General features: G+C 38.8%; 1 protein-coding gene across 5 annotated transcripts in view; it reads left to right on the top strand.

Annotated features, from left to right (window-relative positions):
• Positions 1-226: 226 nt before the first annotated feature.
• Positions 227-18390, top strand: part of USP47 (ubiquitin specific peptidase 47) — a 60914-nt gene continuing 42750 nt past the window's right edge. For 2 of the 5 annotated variants that reach the window (XM_075427463.1, XM_075427462.1), the window contains exons 1-2: positions 228-612; positions 15822-15881. In XM_075427463.1, coding sequence (XP_075283578.1) covers positions 574-612; positions 15822-15881 — 99 coding nt within the window. In that variant the 5' untranslated portion in view covers positions 228-573. Of the gene's footprint in view, positions 613-7735; positions 7753-15821; positions 15882-18390 lie in introns of those variants that run through there. The other 3 variants (XM_075427465.1, XM_075427466.1, XM_075427467.1) reach the window with 3 other exon arrangements.

Raw genomic sequence — 18390 nt, 5'->3', positions numbered from 1 at the left:
AGGCAAACGGCGGCGGCAAGGGCCTCCCGGCGGACGCCATTTACCGCTGCCGTCGCCGCCGCCGCTCTCAGGAGCAGGGTGACGTGAGGGGGGTGGAGGGGTGCTGGCGGCCAAGCGCCATTTACGACCGCCGAGCGCGGGGCGCAGCAGCGCGCAGGACAACAGGACGCGCGGCCCCGCCCCGGCCGCCTGTGAGGGGTTTTACAGGCCGCATCTCCACACCGCTTCTCGCACTCGCTCCACAACGGCGTCCCTCGGCCGGATGAGCCCAGCGCCAGCGGGGCAGCGCGCTGTCGGCCGCTGCGCACAGCCTCCAGTAGCCTACGCGAGCCCGGCGGCGGAGGCGCCCCAGCGCGGAGGGGCCGAGGAGTCTCTCGCGAGAGCGGCGCCAGCGGCCATTTTCCCCATTGATTGGCGGTGGCGGAGGGGGTGGGGGCTGTGGCGCTGCCCTCGCTGGCTGGGGCGGCGGCGGAGGATGAGCCGTGGGCGTTCCCCCGCCTCCCGCTGCTGACGAGGACGCCGCCGCCGCCGCGCAGCTCAGCCTGCTGCGGGCTCAGCGCCGCGCTACCGGCCATGGTGCCCAGCGAGGAGAACCAGCTCGTCCCCAAAGAGGTGAGGCGGAGCGGGGGAGCCTCGGGCCGGGCGCCGCAGGGAGAGTGTGGTCCCTGCGGGAGGCGCGGGGTGCCGGGGCCGGCCGAGGAGGGGGGCGGAGGAGGCCCAGGCCGGTCTGCCTTGGCTTCGCTGTCTCTGTGCGAGGCCCGGCAGGAGGGAGGGCCCGTCTTTGTGAAGGGGCTGGGCCGGGGGTTAGTGGTGCTGCGCGGGGGAAGGGGAGGCTTTTCCGGGTGGGCTCGCGTGGGGAGGAGCAGGTCTAGGCCGAGCCTGGGCGCAAGGCCTCGGCGGCCGCCGGAGAGCTGCACCTGTCTGTGTCGCGGCATGCGGGGAGGCCGGCCTGCGTGGCGGCGGGGCTGGGGCCGGGCCGGCGGCGCCTGCGCTCGGCCGCGGGCCGGGCCGTTGCCCGTGTCAGAGGTCTTGTGCGGAGCCCTCCGGGAGGGCCGCCCGCCTCTGGGCTGGGGGCGGCCGGGAGTAGAGGCTCTGGGTGAGGGCCCTGAGCTAGGGGTCAGGGGGGAGAGTAGGGCCCGGCGGCTAGGCGGGTCTCCGGGTGCCCGAGGGCTTTGGGGGAAAGGGGCCGGCGTGCGAAATGGCAGCCGGGGGGGCCGCTGCCGGGTATGAGGGGCAGCTCCGTGCCCCCTCGGCGCGTGTACGAAGCGCTGCAGCAAACGGGCGATAGTGCCTGAGGTGCGTGCCGGGGAAAATGTGGCCCGACTAAGCAGAGGGTTAAGTTACCTTTACTGTGGGCCCTTCATATCTTCTCTGCGGCAGGAGGAAGGGAGAAGGCTTGGTTTTGGCCATAGGCTAGAGATAAGAGCCTGCGTGAAAGAGGAAGGCTAAGCCTCTGTCCTGCAGTGATAGGCAAATGACACGTGTCAAGTCAGAGTGATACTGTTCAGGGGAAGGAGTCGTCAAGTGATGAGGTGAAATGTCGGAAACGGTTATTTGCGGAGTAATATTAGCGAAACTTTATTTCGTGAGCAGGTACACTTACATATTCAGCCAACTCTTATGACCGTTTTACTATACTGATAAATTACTCAAACCAAACCTTGCCTGTTGTTTTTTGTCAAATGTCAGTGGTTTGTTACATCTACCTGTTCCCTCCTGTATTCTTACGGGAAGCTTTGTGCGGCAAGGACTTAAATTTTGTAGAGTTTAGCAAAAAGAAGATGATGATCCTTAAATAGTATCCTTGAGCAGAACTGTGAAACACATACCATTACTGAATTTTAGAAATAAATTTTTGTGCGTACAAATGTACAGGATGTATGTAGGTCAAAGGTAAACTTTATCTAGTTTGCTTTCTTAAAATCCTGAGGTTTAAAGGACTACATTAATTCCTTTTACAGGAAAGAGAAATCTCCAGAAACTTCAAACAAGGGGTGGAGTGTAGGAGCTAGTATGCTTAAATACTTACTTTAAAAAAAACCCAGATCTCTAAAACAGAAGACCAGAGATAGACAATAGCAGCTAGTATACTTAAATATTTCATTTTAAAACAAAACAAAAAAACCATAAAGGAGACTGGCAGGAGAAACCTTGTGGCATTAGTTGTAGTTAACTGGAATGGACAAGGTGGTTAATAAAAGCAACTATCTGAGGCTGTTTCTTTAGTTATATGTATTAATAGTATCCCCGTTGGCTTTAAAGTTGTATTCAGAATATATGTATGATTCAGATGTGTATTTTTAACTGACTCATTGCTAGGATTTTAAATGCCCTTTTATCTGTAGGGAGGGGAAGTATGGGTAAAGGAAGATGAATACATGTTGTTAGAGATATTAGTATCTTAAACATACAGTGTGAAATCTATAAACTTTGTACATTGATAACCGTAATGTGAATTGCTTTTTCTCAGCAAGTTTTCTCAAGTTCTTTATTGTACCGTCATGCATTTTGTAAGTAAATGAAACTGAACAGAAGAAAAATCAAATTGAGGAAGACGAATTAACTATTTGTGTTAAGCCCATCTGTTTTTTTATATATACATATGTTGTAATATTCGTTTATCTTCATGTCTTTCAAGGTTTTTCAGTATATTCTCATTTTTATTTCAACGATAGGAAGTTTAACAAATTTTATGCTACAGCATTCACGCTAAGTCCTTCTGAGATTCATTAACAGTCTCATTGTAGAGAACACTGAGTTATGGATAAACAGTTCTCCAGGTCTCTGAGTTCTCAACGGCCTTCTCCTAAATATTCCTATTATGCCATTATCAGCAGCAGATCATTTGGAGTTTCAGTTCTGCCCTTTGGGAGTGGATAAAGGATTACAGTTCATGTTTTTTGTCCCTTCCTGATGGGTTGAGTGGTATCACTTGTATAGCTCACTGTCTTGTGCTGTTTCAAAGATTAAACTGGGATGTGAACTAATGTCTGCTAAAGATGAGTACACAACCATAGTTTTCCTTTGCATTCCAGCATAAAAGAGCAAGAAGAAATGTAATGTTGTTTGTTTTATGCTGATCTAGGGAATGACTAATCATCTGAAGGAGTGGATGGGGAAAGGATTTTGGTTCTTGTCTACAAGCTTATGTGATGATATGGTAGTAGAAGGTATCTATAACATCAACAGCCTCTGTTTTAAGAATGGAAAGATAGGTATTAGGTTGTTTATAAGTCTTCAGTTTGTGTTTGTATGTGTAGATATGTGTCTGTGTATGCTAACAGGAGCTCATATTGCTGCTTTTAAAGTATATTATGTGGTATTTTTTATTGGCTTTTGAAAAGAGTAGTAGCATGTTTTCATGGATACAAAATACTAGTAGTTTCACTGCTGCACTTAAAATGTTTTTTATTAGTCTCTTATGAAAGTTTTTCTTTTGGATAACGCATAGGTTCAGCTGCATCTCTAAAGTACAGGTAGTCAGGGCCTTGTTATTGTGTCTTGCTCGTAACTTTGGCATAAAGTTCTTTTTCATTTGGAACAGATGTATTAAAGCAGTTTCTAATAACCCAGTGCTGGGATTTCTCTTTATATAAAGATTTTTGCCCAAGTTATACAGGCATTTAGTAAATTTGTTATTGCATCCCTACCACTACCTAACGCTTTCCCAGCTGTTCCTGTAATTGTGTGACCAAAAATTCCTCATGGTGGGGTCAATGAGAATCCCTGTTCACTAAATATGGGGTTCAGCATGAACTGGTCCATGTTCCTTTTCCTTCCAATCTTCAGTTTCTTTTCTCTCTTCATCTGAAAGATAAGTCATTGAATTTAGCCTTCTTTTAAATCCAGTGAAACAGAAGGCATTGAGTAACATACAGGACACTGCTGCATGCTGGTAGTAAATGTTAACCACGTTCTTTAAAAGTTGCTTTGTTATTAGATGTCAATTTTCGCTTCTTAGTCTATTCAAACAGTAACCCAGGGGAGGGAGGGGAATAATATAAGTAAGATAATGGAAATAAGTAGAAAATGGTGCTATTGGAAGGGAAGACACTTCTATATCTTCCACTGTTTCTGAGAGGAAAAGTAGACCTGAATTATTTTGGGCAAATCTGCCTCAAACAGAAAATAATCAAATACTCTAATCAACACGGTTTATGAGAAAGATGCATATGTTTGTTTACTAGTAATGTAAATAAACTTTACTAAGACTTCTTAAAAATTAAGATGTGTCAGAACTTGGTGAATATTGCCCAGAATTAGTCAGAATGTAAAAAGAATGGATCGGAATACAAGAAGTGTGTTCTGCTATGAGGTTCTTGGAGTGTGTGTGCCACTATTAAATGCTGTGCAGATGCTCTCTCAGTGTGTTCCGGCATGAACTATCCAAAGTACACCTGTCAGAATAAATACATATATATGCTTTGTACTTGCTGCCATTAAATCAAAGAAGGTAATGTGAGTTCTCTCTCAGCTAACTAATGTGAGTCTTTTAATGCCTACACACTAATGAATCCATTTAAATGTTCTGCATGAAACAAAATATGTTTCTTGATCAGTATCGGTCTAACCTCTACATTAGAAGAGCAGGAATCTGAATGAGATATTTTGCAATTCTGTTTAGTAAATGGATGCTGTTCTTTTCAATGCTGGTGACATCCTTGTTCTTTCATTGCTGTATATTAAGAGATTCTAGAAGTGGTTACACCTTGTGTAATTTGTGAGGTTTTTTCTGCTTTCTTTCTGGTGTGCTCCCTTGTAAAACATAAAGGTATGATTGTGACAGCTAGAGAAACTGACTACTTCATTGACTGAGCAGATATTCTGGAAGTCAGATTTGGGAAACAAACAGAAAATCCACACAGGATTCCACCAAATCATTTGTTACTTGCAAACAGTTGTTTCCTGAACGATATTCAGGTAGTAATGTAGTTAGGTGAATAAGGCATAAGAGTACAATGCGAGGTCTTTCCCTGCTTAGTTCAACCACTGGGCTTCTCAGTCACGGTTTAGTTCCTCTTGCTTTATACATCTAGGTATTTGATCTGTAGTAGAAATATGATTAGGGTAATTGTCTAATAGCACCTTGAGATGATCTGGTGAAAAGTTTTTACCTAAGAGGTACCAGCTACCTCTTAGGTAGTACTTGGTAGTGCAGCCTCAGTCTTTGCTGCTAGCTAAAATTATTACTCAGTAGAACAATCTGACAACTAAGTAACATCACTTCAAATTTTTTTTTCTGCTGTAGTACATTTCGAACATTGACACAAACAAGAAATGCAGTTTTCTTTAGTGTTCTGTGGGTCAGTGGTGGATAAAGTTTCTTAATCAAATAAGTTCATTAGTAGAAGTATAATCCTTAAATTATTTTTTTGTGCAGCTACGCACTGTTTCTCAAACTGGTAATGAACTTTCTCCTAAGCTGTGTAGTAGTTACCTGAAGGCAGAGAATGCTTTAAAGATCTGTCAGTGTTACATTCCACACTGTCTTTCTTGATCTCAGAATTTCAGTATACACCAAAAAAGTTTCTGGTGCTTTGTTGCCATTTTTAAATAGATCAAGTCCACTAATTCTGTTTTCTATTGTTTTTAAAACCTAAATACCTGTGGATTTAGATCAGTGCAGCCTTGCATCATAATTTTAAAATATTAGTTGTTCTACCACACAAATACTGATGAAAGTCATTATTATCCAACTTCCTTTTGCTGATAGAATGTATTGATATTAATATAAGATTAAAACTTGTGGACACTTACTGAAATATACCCTTACATTGACTTTGTGTTACTTTTGACTTACATGTTTTAGTCGTGTCACAATTAAACTAGGGCAGGAGGGGAAGGGGAGAAGGTATTTAAAACTTTTTCACTGTACATTACAATTGATACAGTAATGCACTAAAATCTGTATGGGTGTTCATATATCCAGTCATAGCTCCACTCTTTCTGTTGTATTTGAAAATATACTGGGATTTCTTTAAGAAACTTAGTGTGAATGTTATGTCTCCAGAAAACTGAGTGATTGAGTTACATATACATATTCAGCCTTTTTATTCAGTTTGAAAAAGTTTTGTATTTTTGTGAACACCGAAAGTGCATATTTCACACTTTATTCCTTTGAGAATTAATATGGTATACCTTCAGGTGAGCTGCCTATTTAGCATTTCAGGGGTCTTTTTGTCTTGAACAAAATATTCTCAAAACAATGCTGCTAGTAACTAAAGAACTGATAATTGAAAATACTAGTAAGTCTTTAATTTTTTTTTTTAAATTCTGATAAAATGGTAACCAACTTGATAACAGTTTGGCCACTGTGAAGTCTGTAATATTTTCTTAGTTTTTTGCAATGTTTGGCATGTAATCAGCTTGTACTGAACAAATCGTCCTGCACAGCATTGGCAGACAAAATGACTTCTAAAAAGGACATGTTGGCCATGTTCTAAAAAATTAAAGGGTAAAATTGGTAAAAATCATTTGATTCAATTTAATCCTTGAGATTGTGACCACAAGGATACTTCAGGTGCTTCTGAAAAATGACAGCAGATTATTTTTAGATTGGCAGTTCTGTGAATATCTTAGAACTGGTTGTCATGCTGCAGTTCAGGTATAGCTTCTCAATCAGATGTGATGAAAGGCTTTTAAGTAACATTCATTATGCATGAATTCCATGGGATTGGTGAATGCTCTAATTTAAGCTGTGTGAGAAACGTGTGATATACTATGAAACTTTTCACTGTAAATATCTGAGAACAGATGTAAACAGCATTTTTTTGAAGAAGTCTAGCCCAGTGCTGCAGGAGCTGAAGGAATGGAAGTCAGATCTGTTTACTGATTTGTGTAAGTATGGTGTTGAGATCGGTAACAATGAAGAAAAGGAAAAAAAATAGCAACTATAACTTAATGTAACACCTGGTTTTCCTATATGTTAACTGATAAAAATATTTTATTTACAAAAAACATCTATGTCCTTCCTCATATATACATTGTCATATCTATACTTTTTATGGAGACATTGTGCTTCAGAGTTACCTGTTCTCCCTGGATCCCTTCGTGGTAGTGGTAGCACATAGTTTATGCCCAGGCTTCATGGGTGCTTACGCTCTTAACTACTACCCTTCATTCTGTGCAGTATTACTAGAGAACTACACAAAGACTCCCTTCTGACACACCTCGCTATTCAGCTTCTCTTTATCCTTCCCCAGCAGCAGATGGACAGTTTAAAATTAGAGCATTATTAAAGAGTTAAAAATTATATATACCCCTGTATTCACATTTTTAATCTCTAAACTGTATGAAATTTAATTTTTTTAGCATACCTGTCTGATGGTTATTTTTGTAGTGAACTAAACATTTCAAAATTGTCCAAAAAGAGAAAACTGTTATTAGTATGTTTGCTCAGACTCTAATTTGGTTTTATGCTAACAATTGCATTTGTAACGATCCAGCAGAAAGTCGTTTAAAATATTAGCAGCATAGGAAAATGTTTCAAGAAAGTTCATATTAGTTCCGTACTTTAAGGAATAGAGGGCAAGCGTGAAAGCACATCTAATACTGCTGTGACTCTCCATAGGAGACAAATGATGTGATTATGGGTTAATACATAAAAGTGTAGTAAGTATCTTGTGATGTTCTTCCATCTCCTTTTTTCAGATTTGTTTTGAGTGAAAAACAAAGAGTATGGTGATTAAGAAGGTGGAGACAAGATGCAAGTAGAGACAAGAAGCAAGTAAAAAGAAGCCATATAAAGATGAGGTTGTTCGAGACCTGAATGTAAAATTTATACTGTAATGAATGTATAGAGGCTGGCAGATACTTTGCAAATATATAGAACTTCATTTACATTTTATTCTCACAATTACTTTAGTCTGGTTACAAAAACCGTTGGAAATTAAATAATTCAGGGTCAAATTAAACAATGTAGGGTCAAAGAAAATACCATCAGTTGAAATGATAAGCTTTAAGAATAAGAGAGCAAAATACTCAAAATGTCCAGTGGCTGAGAGAAAACTATTTAGATTTGAAAACTCAGTCTGTTACTACTGTGGCTGTATTTTTATTACCCTTTAATTTTCTTAATTTAATAACAGGAAACTTTGTTATAGTTCTTGTGTGATCTGTAGGCATGACCAGGAAATATTTGTATTCTTTCGTTATTGAGTTACTATGTTTGATTTTTAAAGGAAGTAATTAATCTTGAATCACCTTAATTTACTGTTTTTGAAAGACCATTAGGAGATAAGCATAAGACACTGGTTCTTGAAGACATTCTTAGGTGCAAGTAAGAAAGACCTTAAGATATATTTAAAGTCTTTTAAATTGCAGAACTTGGATGGAAAATAACCTGTGAAACTGAAAAGTAAATGTTTTGATCTGTAGTTCAGCTGTCCGCAGACACATGCCCGCCTGCTGTATGCTTTGCTATGTATTCTGAACACTCTGGATACATGTACTTACCTCTGGCCACATATCAACTTTTTCTGGTTGTCATTTCTATTCTTTTATAAATGCTTTTTATAAATGACTCAGTAATCCAGAACAGTAGGAACTAACTCTCAAAGGTAAATGCTAGCCTCATAATGTACTCTTTATTTCTGAGGCATAGTGTTAGTTTTGGACATCCTTAGAAAGTTTGAAGTATTAGACTTTGAAGGGTGTATGTATTATAAAAATAATTTGTCCAGATATGTTTTACAGGAGTAGCAGTTAACAGCTGGCATGCAGCTCTCTTTCAGTGAGGTGGCAAACACTTTTGCTGATTTTTTTTTTTTTTTTTTTTTTTAAATCAAAATGTTGTTTCTAGAGCAGCATTTTCGAGTTGGTGATCTTTGAAAATGACAAATGAATCCATGATCTACGTGAGGCAGAGGAGAGAGTAAAGCATATACCCCTTTTTCCAAAAGGAACAAGATCAGAGACCCTGCTACAGAATTTTATTCCTCTCCTGCTTTCTGCATTGGGTCATCCACCATAGGAAAGCATTCTTAGAGTTCGCTTAGCCAGGGCCATTAGTCTCAGTATGGCCCCAGCCGCCTTCTGTGATCTCCAGCAGTTACCCTTTATCTACAGCAGGCTGGAAAACGGGGTGAGCATGGGGTGAAGACAAAAGCAATAGGATTGCTACAGTAATGACACTTTTTGCTCTTCTAGGCGATTCAGGGTAGAAGGGGGAGTTACTTCTCTTGCACTGTGAGCAGCACTGACATTTGCAACGACTCATACCTGAGGATGGAGGGTGTCATTTTAATCTTTCAGGATACCAAAGAAAGTTGTATTGCAAGTACAGCTATATATGTGTGTGCATTTAAAATACTGTGCTGGTATTATTATATCACTCAGTCCTTTTCCAGGAAGGTTAAGAATTCTGTTGAGAAGCTAGAGGCCTGACTCAGGTTAAAGCTAACCCACTGAAAAAACTAACTAGAAATGATTATTTTTAAGAAGGATTAGCTATCTGAGCCTGCTCAACATGTAGCTGCATGATGATTTGTACCAGCACAAAAAAGGGGACAGTGTGGGGGTGGAAATAAGCAGGTGGGAGCAAGACTCCTGCTTCTGGCAGCAGTTGCAGCTATTGAAGCTTTAACTGCTTGTATAACTGAAGCATTGCTGTGTTAAAAGTTTTTAGGCTGCCATGTATTTGTGAAGTGGTTTTGGTGCGCTGTAAATTCCTCAGTCTTACATGTTGAGTTTCCAAAATAGATAGGTATGTTCGTATTATTGTATAAGGGTATCGCAATTATTTTTTAATTGCAGTGGTCTTAATGAGGTGTCGCATTCAGGCATTCATTTCATTCTTTTAAAGCATAGCAAACACTGTGAGAGGAAAGCATAGCTAAATTCCATAGACTGAAGTAGAGGAAAACAGTGTAACCAAGTACATAATGCTGCAAATGTGTTTAAGGGAAACAGTGAATCAGTGTGTGTGAACAGAATTAGATGAGTGTTCACAAGGCTGAAATTGGGAGTTCAGGCTTTGCAATTGGGGGATGTCATAGGGCTAGCCTGTATGTGGCTTTTTAAGAGTCTCAGTTTTCTACTCTCTTGACAGTTTTCTAAAATATTTTGTCAATTTTTGACTCTCCTTTCCTTGTCCTGTCTTTGAAGTCTCTTTAACTGTAATTGTGGAGATGGGGAAGTTGTTTGAAATCTTTGTGATCTAGCAGAGGTGAATGGGTATTAAAAGTTGATAAGCAGTGAGGATAAAAACACACAAAAAAAATAAAGCTACATTTCGGTTGTGCCAAATTAAAACAATAATGCTATCACTTTCAAGATTTTTTTTTTTTATTTAATCGCCCTGTTGTGTGTTAGCCCTTGTAGGCAGCTAAGCAGCATGCAGCCGCTCGCTCACTTGACACCCCTGGGGGACAGAGGAAGAGGAGAGGAAGAGTGAAAGAAAGAAAACTCAGGGTCAAGATAAAGTTGTTTAATAAGTGAAGGAGAAGTGGAAGAATAGAGGAAAAACAAAACAAGGGATGCTAAGGTGATCATTCACCATGTGGTATGCATACACCAATACACAGCCACTTACCAGCAAAGATGGAACCTAACTAAACCTCCTGATTTTCCTTCTGTTACTGAGTGTGGCGTTATATGGCATGGAATATCTCTTTGGTTAGTTTGGATCATCTGCCTGGTTGTGTCCCCTCCCAGCCTCTTGCCCACCCCTCAATCTTGGCCTTAATGGTGCAAACACTGTTCAGCAAGACCTAAGCGTTACTGTGTTATCAGCAGTTTTTCAGTCACAAGTGTAAAACACAGCACCTTTGGGGATTCTATGAAGAAAATTACCTCCACCCCAGCCTGGCCCAGTACACACCCTCGTGGCAGTTTTCCTTTCTATTTTTCAGTCTTGTTCCTAGTCAAGAGGATGGACTGAAAGGGCTTCCCTAAGTCTTGTAAATCCTTGATTATCCCATCCCAGAAAAAAGTGTAAAGGGAGGGGGCGAAGGTTCAATAATTAGGGAAGTGATTAGAATCAGGGAATGTATTCTTGAGTGTGGATAATATTTTAGGCTCAGTGTGAAGTATTTTTTTCCTCACTAGTAATAGGACAGAAAACCTCTGTTTAGTTTCACTATCTTCAAAGCACAGTTTTTGGATTTTGCCTGAAGTCTCTCCAGGTATCACGAAGAATTTGAAGTTGAGGATATTATTTAGGTACTCACAAACCTGATACCACAAAGTCAGTCAGTCAGATTCAAAATTAAATGATTGTGTCTAAAGGTTGTTCAGAATTATGTTTGCCTCAGGAAACGTTCCAACACAAAATATATCAAAGTCAATAGCTCAAAATGATTCTGTTTATTGAAACCTCCTGGGATCAGTGTTTAGAAGAAGTGTATTCAGTTTGCCACAAGCGTACTCTAAAATACTTCTTTGTAAAGTATGTTTTGGTTCAGGCATTTGTAATAGAATTCTAAATACACTATTCCCTCATTAATTCAAATTAGGCTGCAGTGAGACACCTGTGTTGAGTAACAACTCACAGTGCTCTGACAGAATTAGTCTAGTAAGGTGTCTTTCAAAAGGAAGTTGCTTCTTTCTTCTCAAGTAAAGCCAAATGTGAGTCCGATTTCTCTTTTCTTCAGTAGGTGAGTGACTACAGCAGTGTCCAAAGCGATGGAGACGAGCTGCCCAATGCTTTGCTCATTCTGAGGACCTTACTTGTCCCTTTTTTACTTCCCCAGGAAGTGACCTGCTCACCTGACTATTATCGGTGAAGCTGGCCTGTGAAAAAGAGCTTTGTTGGGCAGGAGAAGCCTGGAGCATGACTAGGCCAGCTGAAGGGATAAGGGAGTTGTGGGCTGTAAGCACTCCCTGAAGTCCATAGTTCAAAATACACAGGGTAAAGAGAGAGTTTTTAGTGTCGAGATGGTAACCTAGTGCTCTGATTATTCTCCCCTTACTCGCTGTATATTTGAAAGGTCTTAGTGTTCACATTTTGTACAGAGTGCAGTGCTGTCAGCATGTATCCTGTGTGGTGTTTAATGGGTTGTTCCTCTTGGAATAGAGGAAGGAGTTCCTGAAATATGGTTGTGGTTTCTCAAGGAGCTGATTTCATAGCAATTTGTCATTGCTGATGAAGAGTTGAAATGAACTTCTGCTCAGCTGAACTGCAATTAAGGTCTGAATGTTTCTGTGTGATGATACTTCAGAAGTAAAATGTGCAAGTGCAGATGACTTTTTTGTGATTGTAGCTAGCAAATTTTAATTTATACTTGCAATTGCTGGAAATGCACACCAAATCAGTTATACAGACTTTGAATGTACACCCCAAAGGTTCACCATGTGGTAGGCAGTAGTCACTTGCGTGCATTTCATATGATAGTCTTAAGTTGCTGAAGCTACATGAAGTTAGAGAATTGCTGTCTTGGGCTGAATCATCGAAGTAGTTCTGTGAATGTAAGCATGATGCCGGCCATTGCTACTTGCTACTGATCTCTTTGTCTTTCTTCTGTATTGCAGTGATTTGTGAGAATTATTTATAGGGTGTGGACATGTAGGAACTTCTCTACTTGTGATCATTTTAAGTCTCAATAGGCCATTAACTTTACTTGGCAGTCAAACTTCACGCATCTGTTATTTCACCTCTTGACCTGAAACTTGTGATTTTATGTAGTGATTCATGCTGTTAGTATTTTTGCCTGTTAAAAATATTGGAACTGGGAATGTTAGGTAGCATCTACATGAAGTTTGAGCTTAGCTTTAGGTTTCACTTTCAATCTCTGAAAATAATTTTATAGAAGAACTGAAGCAGGAGTTAAAATCTTGGGAGAATCTTCTGTCATTTGTAAAATAAAGTAGGTTTGTATTGGTTTATCCTTATAAGGTTAGTAAACTGCTGCTATAGAATTTTAATGAACTTGATTCAAAGCTGAAAAATAGCAAGCTGCATCTAAATGCAGTGTTAAAACCACTACAGTTTTGCATTTGAATATTGTTTTGACAGATCTAATAACACTGATTTTTTTGTTCCTGTGTTTTCAACAAATACAGAACCTACATGGTCACAGCTAATATCTCAGCCTTGCAGATGGCACTAATAAAAATGCTTCCTTTGTTAGTATATACAGAATTACAGCTTGAATTACTTCAGTGCTAGAATATGCTTTATGGTCTGCAACTTAAAGATGCAGATCTTTCATGTAAAAAAATAATGAATATTTTTTAGTAAGGTACAAGGGGTAAATGCTTAGCTAGAATGCTGCTCTTCAATGTCCACTCATGTCAGACCTGTGTGTTGATTGCATGTTTGTATTATAAAGTCTTTTTCAAGTCTGTTCTACTACGTAGGCAGAGATTTTCTGCCTGCAGAAATGTCATCTCCTTTCCAGAAATGGAAGAGTGTAAAAGATGGAGTAACTTGGAATGGAAGTGTCAGTGTTTCAGTATTTTGAAAGGTTAACATTTGAAATTACAATTTCAAATATTATCAAAATATTAGCTTGAGAAGATTTCTGTGGTAAAATAATCATAGGATAGTTTCCCAAACTGTAGCCTGAAGTAGCAGTCTGCATTTGCCTTTTTAGATGCTTATGCAGTTGAGGGTCTGCAATGTATTTTACTAAGCTACTGATGGTGTTCATACTATGTCACGATACGGCAAAGTAGTAACATCTAGCTTTTAGGACTCCTCAGTCAAGTAGAGAATACATGTGCTTGCTGCCTGAGTAGTTACTCTTACCTATTCTGAGGAAAGGCAGTAGGATATTTTTGTATATACCTGTGAATACCATGTGTATGTGAGTTTGAAACCCTTGAACTCTATAGTTAATATGGTCATCTATTTTGTGAGGTGTAATAAATAACTGGTTTAGTAAATTTCAGACTCGTTTTTATCAGGGTAGAATTTAGGCAACTTGATGTATAGTGTGATCTTTGTTCTTAATTGTACTTTAAAGCGTAAATTTCTATGGTGAAAGGAGCTTTTCTGTAAAACGTAAAATTGAACTAGTGGTTATAAAGTATATTCATTGAGTGGTAGCGTGAATGCTTTAGTTGAAAGGTAGGGAATGCTGCTTTTGAAAGATTGACACGTTGGTGTGATTTTTGCAATTTGTCTTGTCAGAGCAACTGATGGCTCTTAGTTACTTCTAAAATCCCTCAACATCGTATAAACACTACAATTTGTGAATTTGATTTGTTTGATGTGTTATGTGGAATACTGGAAATCAACTTTTGCCATTCAAAATTTGTTTATCATGAAATAACTCTTGAAAATCTTCCAGCAGTCCTTTACTGAGAAATCAAGAGATGAGAACACAGCATAAGAGCGTTCTTATAAAAAAAAAAGCAACCTATAGGTATTTCTGTCCAGTTCAGGTGATGCCTGGAGCCTGTCCTCCCCTTCTGCCCTCCACTGCGTGCAGCAAGTACCATAGCACGCTAGAAAATGACACATGCCCCTGTGTATTCTGGACTTAACTTGCTTATCTCTGGGGAGAAGGAAGTCAGTCTAAAGTAAGGGCCCTTTGGACGCACTGATTAAGAGGAAAATTGGAAGGCTTAAGTCTTTGGCACAGGGCAGTACACTTGATGACTGTCATAATACTATCGACAGTTTCAAAATTATGCTTTTGGGACTCTATTAACCTTTAAGTCACTTAAGCAAAATGCGTGTAACTTTCAATTGAGAGCAGGTAAAACCAGTAAGCAACAAAACATTTGAATTGTGGTGATTCAGTTTCCTGGTTTTGGTTTTTGTGGTGTGTTTTTTGTTTTGTTTTTAATTTTTTAAACCTGTGTCAAATCTGAAATTACAAATTGATGTGTAAAGAAAACAATTGGTAGATACAATTACTAATGTTGAATTATTAAAACTTCAAAACTGGAACTTCAATTTTCTGTATGCAAAGAAAGAATTTTGTCTTGTGTGTCATCCTGACGAGAAGTTAAATGCAATGGTGTAATGTGGGCTATTTTTATATATCGTTTGGTGGGGCAAATAGGGCACGTCAGTAAAGGTTATGTCAGTATTTTATGTTTTGATTATCTTGACCAAGGGCACAGTTGAAGAAATTTGGAAAAGAGCAGTGATGTTATTAGCATCTTCGTTCTCACTTCCTGTTCTTTGTGTCTGGAAAAATAAAGTGCAATGCTTTATATTCAGAAACTAGTTAATTAGATGTTTGTGCATAGTCAGAAAGATTTTGTACAGGTAATTCTTATTGTTGCATTTTTGGTGCTACAACAGACATACTAAGGCAGGCTTTATTTATGAGTGTTATGAATAAGAAAAATCAGTAACTTCATCTCTATTACCTTCAGCTCTATACTTTAAAATAAGTTCATAATAATAAAAACTTTCATACAGGAAATAATTCAGACATGAAGGAACAGTTCCATATGAAACTGGATAGCTTTATAATTTATGAATGCAATAATAAACGGAATTACAGGGTTCAGCCATTTGAGGTAAAACATTTACCTATGTTTGGAGGGCTTTTTTTGGTAGAAGGAAGGAATTGGTTAGTATGAGTTTGTATCTTGAATTGTTGCTTTCATTTTCTTATCCACTTCTTTTTTTGACTTTATGAAATGTAGTTGGTTGTGCATTACGACTTAACTAACATTTTATGTAACACTGCTCCTATGATAATTTTAAATGTTAAAGTAGCATGCACTGAACTTCATGTTAATAGAGAACTTGCTGTTACAATATTTGGAGGCAATTCCTTTTAAAGTTATTCTGTGAATAGTGGTTTAGAACTCAGTAATAATGTTTCACTTAAACTATAAAACAAACTTTATACAAAAAAATAGTCAATTTACTGTTTTAAAGGATTATAACTTTTTAATTTTGTTTTTATATACTATAGGATATGTTTTGGAGTTGCAGACAAAGTATCTTTGCTGAAATGAAGAAGAAATTTTCACAGGTAGACAGATGAAATCAACTTTATAAAATGATAACCAAGATACATAGTAACAGCATGATGCTGTAGCTTTTGTCTATTTCTTAACATGAGCATGAGCTATTGAATTTTTTATGCATGTTCTTGAATAAAAAAAGTTATGTATCAAATGCAGTCTTAACAGTAGAAGTGTCAAATTGAGTGTATGTTTATATGCTTTCACACTGGTGTGTGGGATTGTGACACTGTAGCTTTTTATTAAAAAATGGGATCGTGTAGCTGTCATAATAGATTATGTAATGATTAAAATTGTTTTGTGTTTACTTTGTGGACTTAGTTTGATAACAGCCTGTGAAAATAGTTTAGAGGCTTATCACTAGTCGGTGTTGCCTTTTACACTGTTCTTATAGTAAAGTAACCATAAACAAGATGTTTGCATTGTTGTCTGATAGTTCAGAATGGTATACGTGAATGCTGGCCATGAATAGAGTTGGACTGACGTTATTTTTGCTGTATCTATTTTCTATGAACAACTTGGAGAAGTGGCAGCGTGAATGATGGTTTAATATCCTTTTCTGTACAAGCCCTGAGTTAAAGCAGTTCAGTCTGTCAGAATTACATCTATGAACAAGGAAGAGAGGATTTGTCTGACATAGAACATCCAGCAGCCCAACTAGCAAATTTTCTGTAATCTTCTACAATATGTTTCCTTGATGTTACTTCCATCCATCGGATACTGTGTGTCTTAATTATTTTTGGTAACAACTCCAATATAAGTCACAACTGATTGAGTTTCAAAGGTAGTGGAGAAAGTGTGAGTAGGAAGAGTTGAATTCATAGGTATCTTCTGCAGAGAGGAGGGGAGTTCAGGTGTTGGTTGCATCAGTGGAGTAGGCCAATTGAGTCTCCAAGAGAAAACTTCTGTTCCTGATATGCTCACATACAGTAGCAGGTCAAGTTGTGGGATCAGTACAAAATTACTGTGGGAATCATTAAATCTGAGTTAACTTAGTTTTCCTAGATGAAGCTGTATGAATAGTAGCAAATGTCTCCATGTCTTTGTGCAGTTCTATAAAGGAGGATGGGTTTCCACCCAGAGCAAAGCTTCTACCATTGCTGGGGAATCTGGGTCATAAGGGTAGGTTGATCTTACGAATTTGTTGGGTTTTAGCTGCTGCCCGTGTTCTCCAGAAAAATGAATAAAGTAGACCATTGAATGAGCTTCATCTTCTCTTCTGTAATCACAGAATGAAAGAAAGAAATTGTGTGCTGCTTGTTCAGTCAAAAAAAAAAAAAAAAAGCAGCTGTGCTGGGAAATGTAAAGGAAAGAACCTAGGAGAAATAATTACTGATGAAGTTTAATTTTAGTCTACTTGAGTCAAGCCCTGTGTGTGTGTATCTGTGGGTGCTGTGGATGAAAGTGAGAATATAATATGTCAAAATTACTTTGACTTCTACATTGTGTTTTCTTAATGTGTTGTTAATGTTTCAGGAATAGTTTTGTATGTCATCTTGGAAAATAGTTCATAGACCTAAAATTCTCCAGTAAAGACTAAATGTATGAAGATGAAGTGTTGCAGATTTGCTGGAAGTGGTGCCTTGAATTTTTGAGCATGCAGTTAATGAAGACTTCCACACATGACATCACATATGATAAACTTAGAGAAATTGGACTGCAAAGTCTTAAGAAAAATCACAGTCTAAAGCAAACTAATGTAATACAGATTGGGGGATGTGTGATTTTATTTGCCCTTCTCTGACAACTTTTTTCACGATGATGGGAATAAATGCTGCAGTCGGCTACCATTCTATTTTATAGTTGCAACTGTCAGTTGATCTTGAAATTTAGTAAAATGAAGGGATGCAACATCAGTAAAATGTTTCTGTTCCTTTTTAAAAGGTTTGGTGATGTCAGTGCTCTCAGAAGGAACTATATTGCTTTGATGTTGGTCACCTGTATTGTGAGGCTGATTATGTAGAAATACAAGGGATGCTGAAGTTTGTTAGATCTTCTTTGTAGTTCCTTATTCTCTAGAACATGCTTGTGACATGGCTGACAGTTTTAGCATGAACACATTTCCAGCTATTTATTAATGGTTTTATCCTCTGAAAATTGTGATAGCATTACACATATCTTTTTGCCTTCTTAGATGATATGCCCTTTAACCATGGACTGAAATTTGGGTTCTCTGACATGCATGACTAATGCTTTCCGTGTGTTACAAGTTGAAAAGGCTGAGTCATTAGGGACTAATTATTCTTTTTACTGACCTGATGCTTTCTTGCGTGACCTGTAGGTAAATATTAGTTATTCCATATTGTTCTACTGCTTTGGATAATTGAGAGGATTAATTGATTGTGCTTAGATCTTTGACTTCCTGGGTTTTCAGTGTTGGGGAAATGCCATTTTCTGGCTTACCTGGGTCCATAAAATTTTATCGCTATTCTGTTGCCAGCTTCATTCAAGATTGTTATTTTCTGATACCTGATATGTTTAACTTTCGGTTTAAAATCTGTTTACTTTGTCTAGTAG

Source organism: Opisthocomus hoazin, chromosome 7 (genome assembly GCF_030867145.1).
Source record: "Opisthocomus hoazin isolate bOpiHoa1 chromosome 7, bOpiHoa1.hap1, whole genome shotgun sequence".
Lineage (NCBI taxonomy): Eukaryota > Metazoa > Chordata > Aves > Opisthocomiformes > Opisthocomidae > Opisthocomus > Opisthocomus hoazin.
The sequence above is the reverse complement of the archived record's forward strand: the minus strand, read 5'-3'. Positions and strand labels throughout refer to the sequence as shown.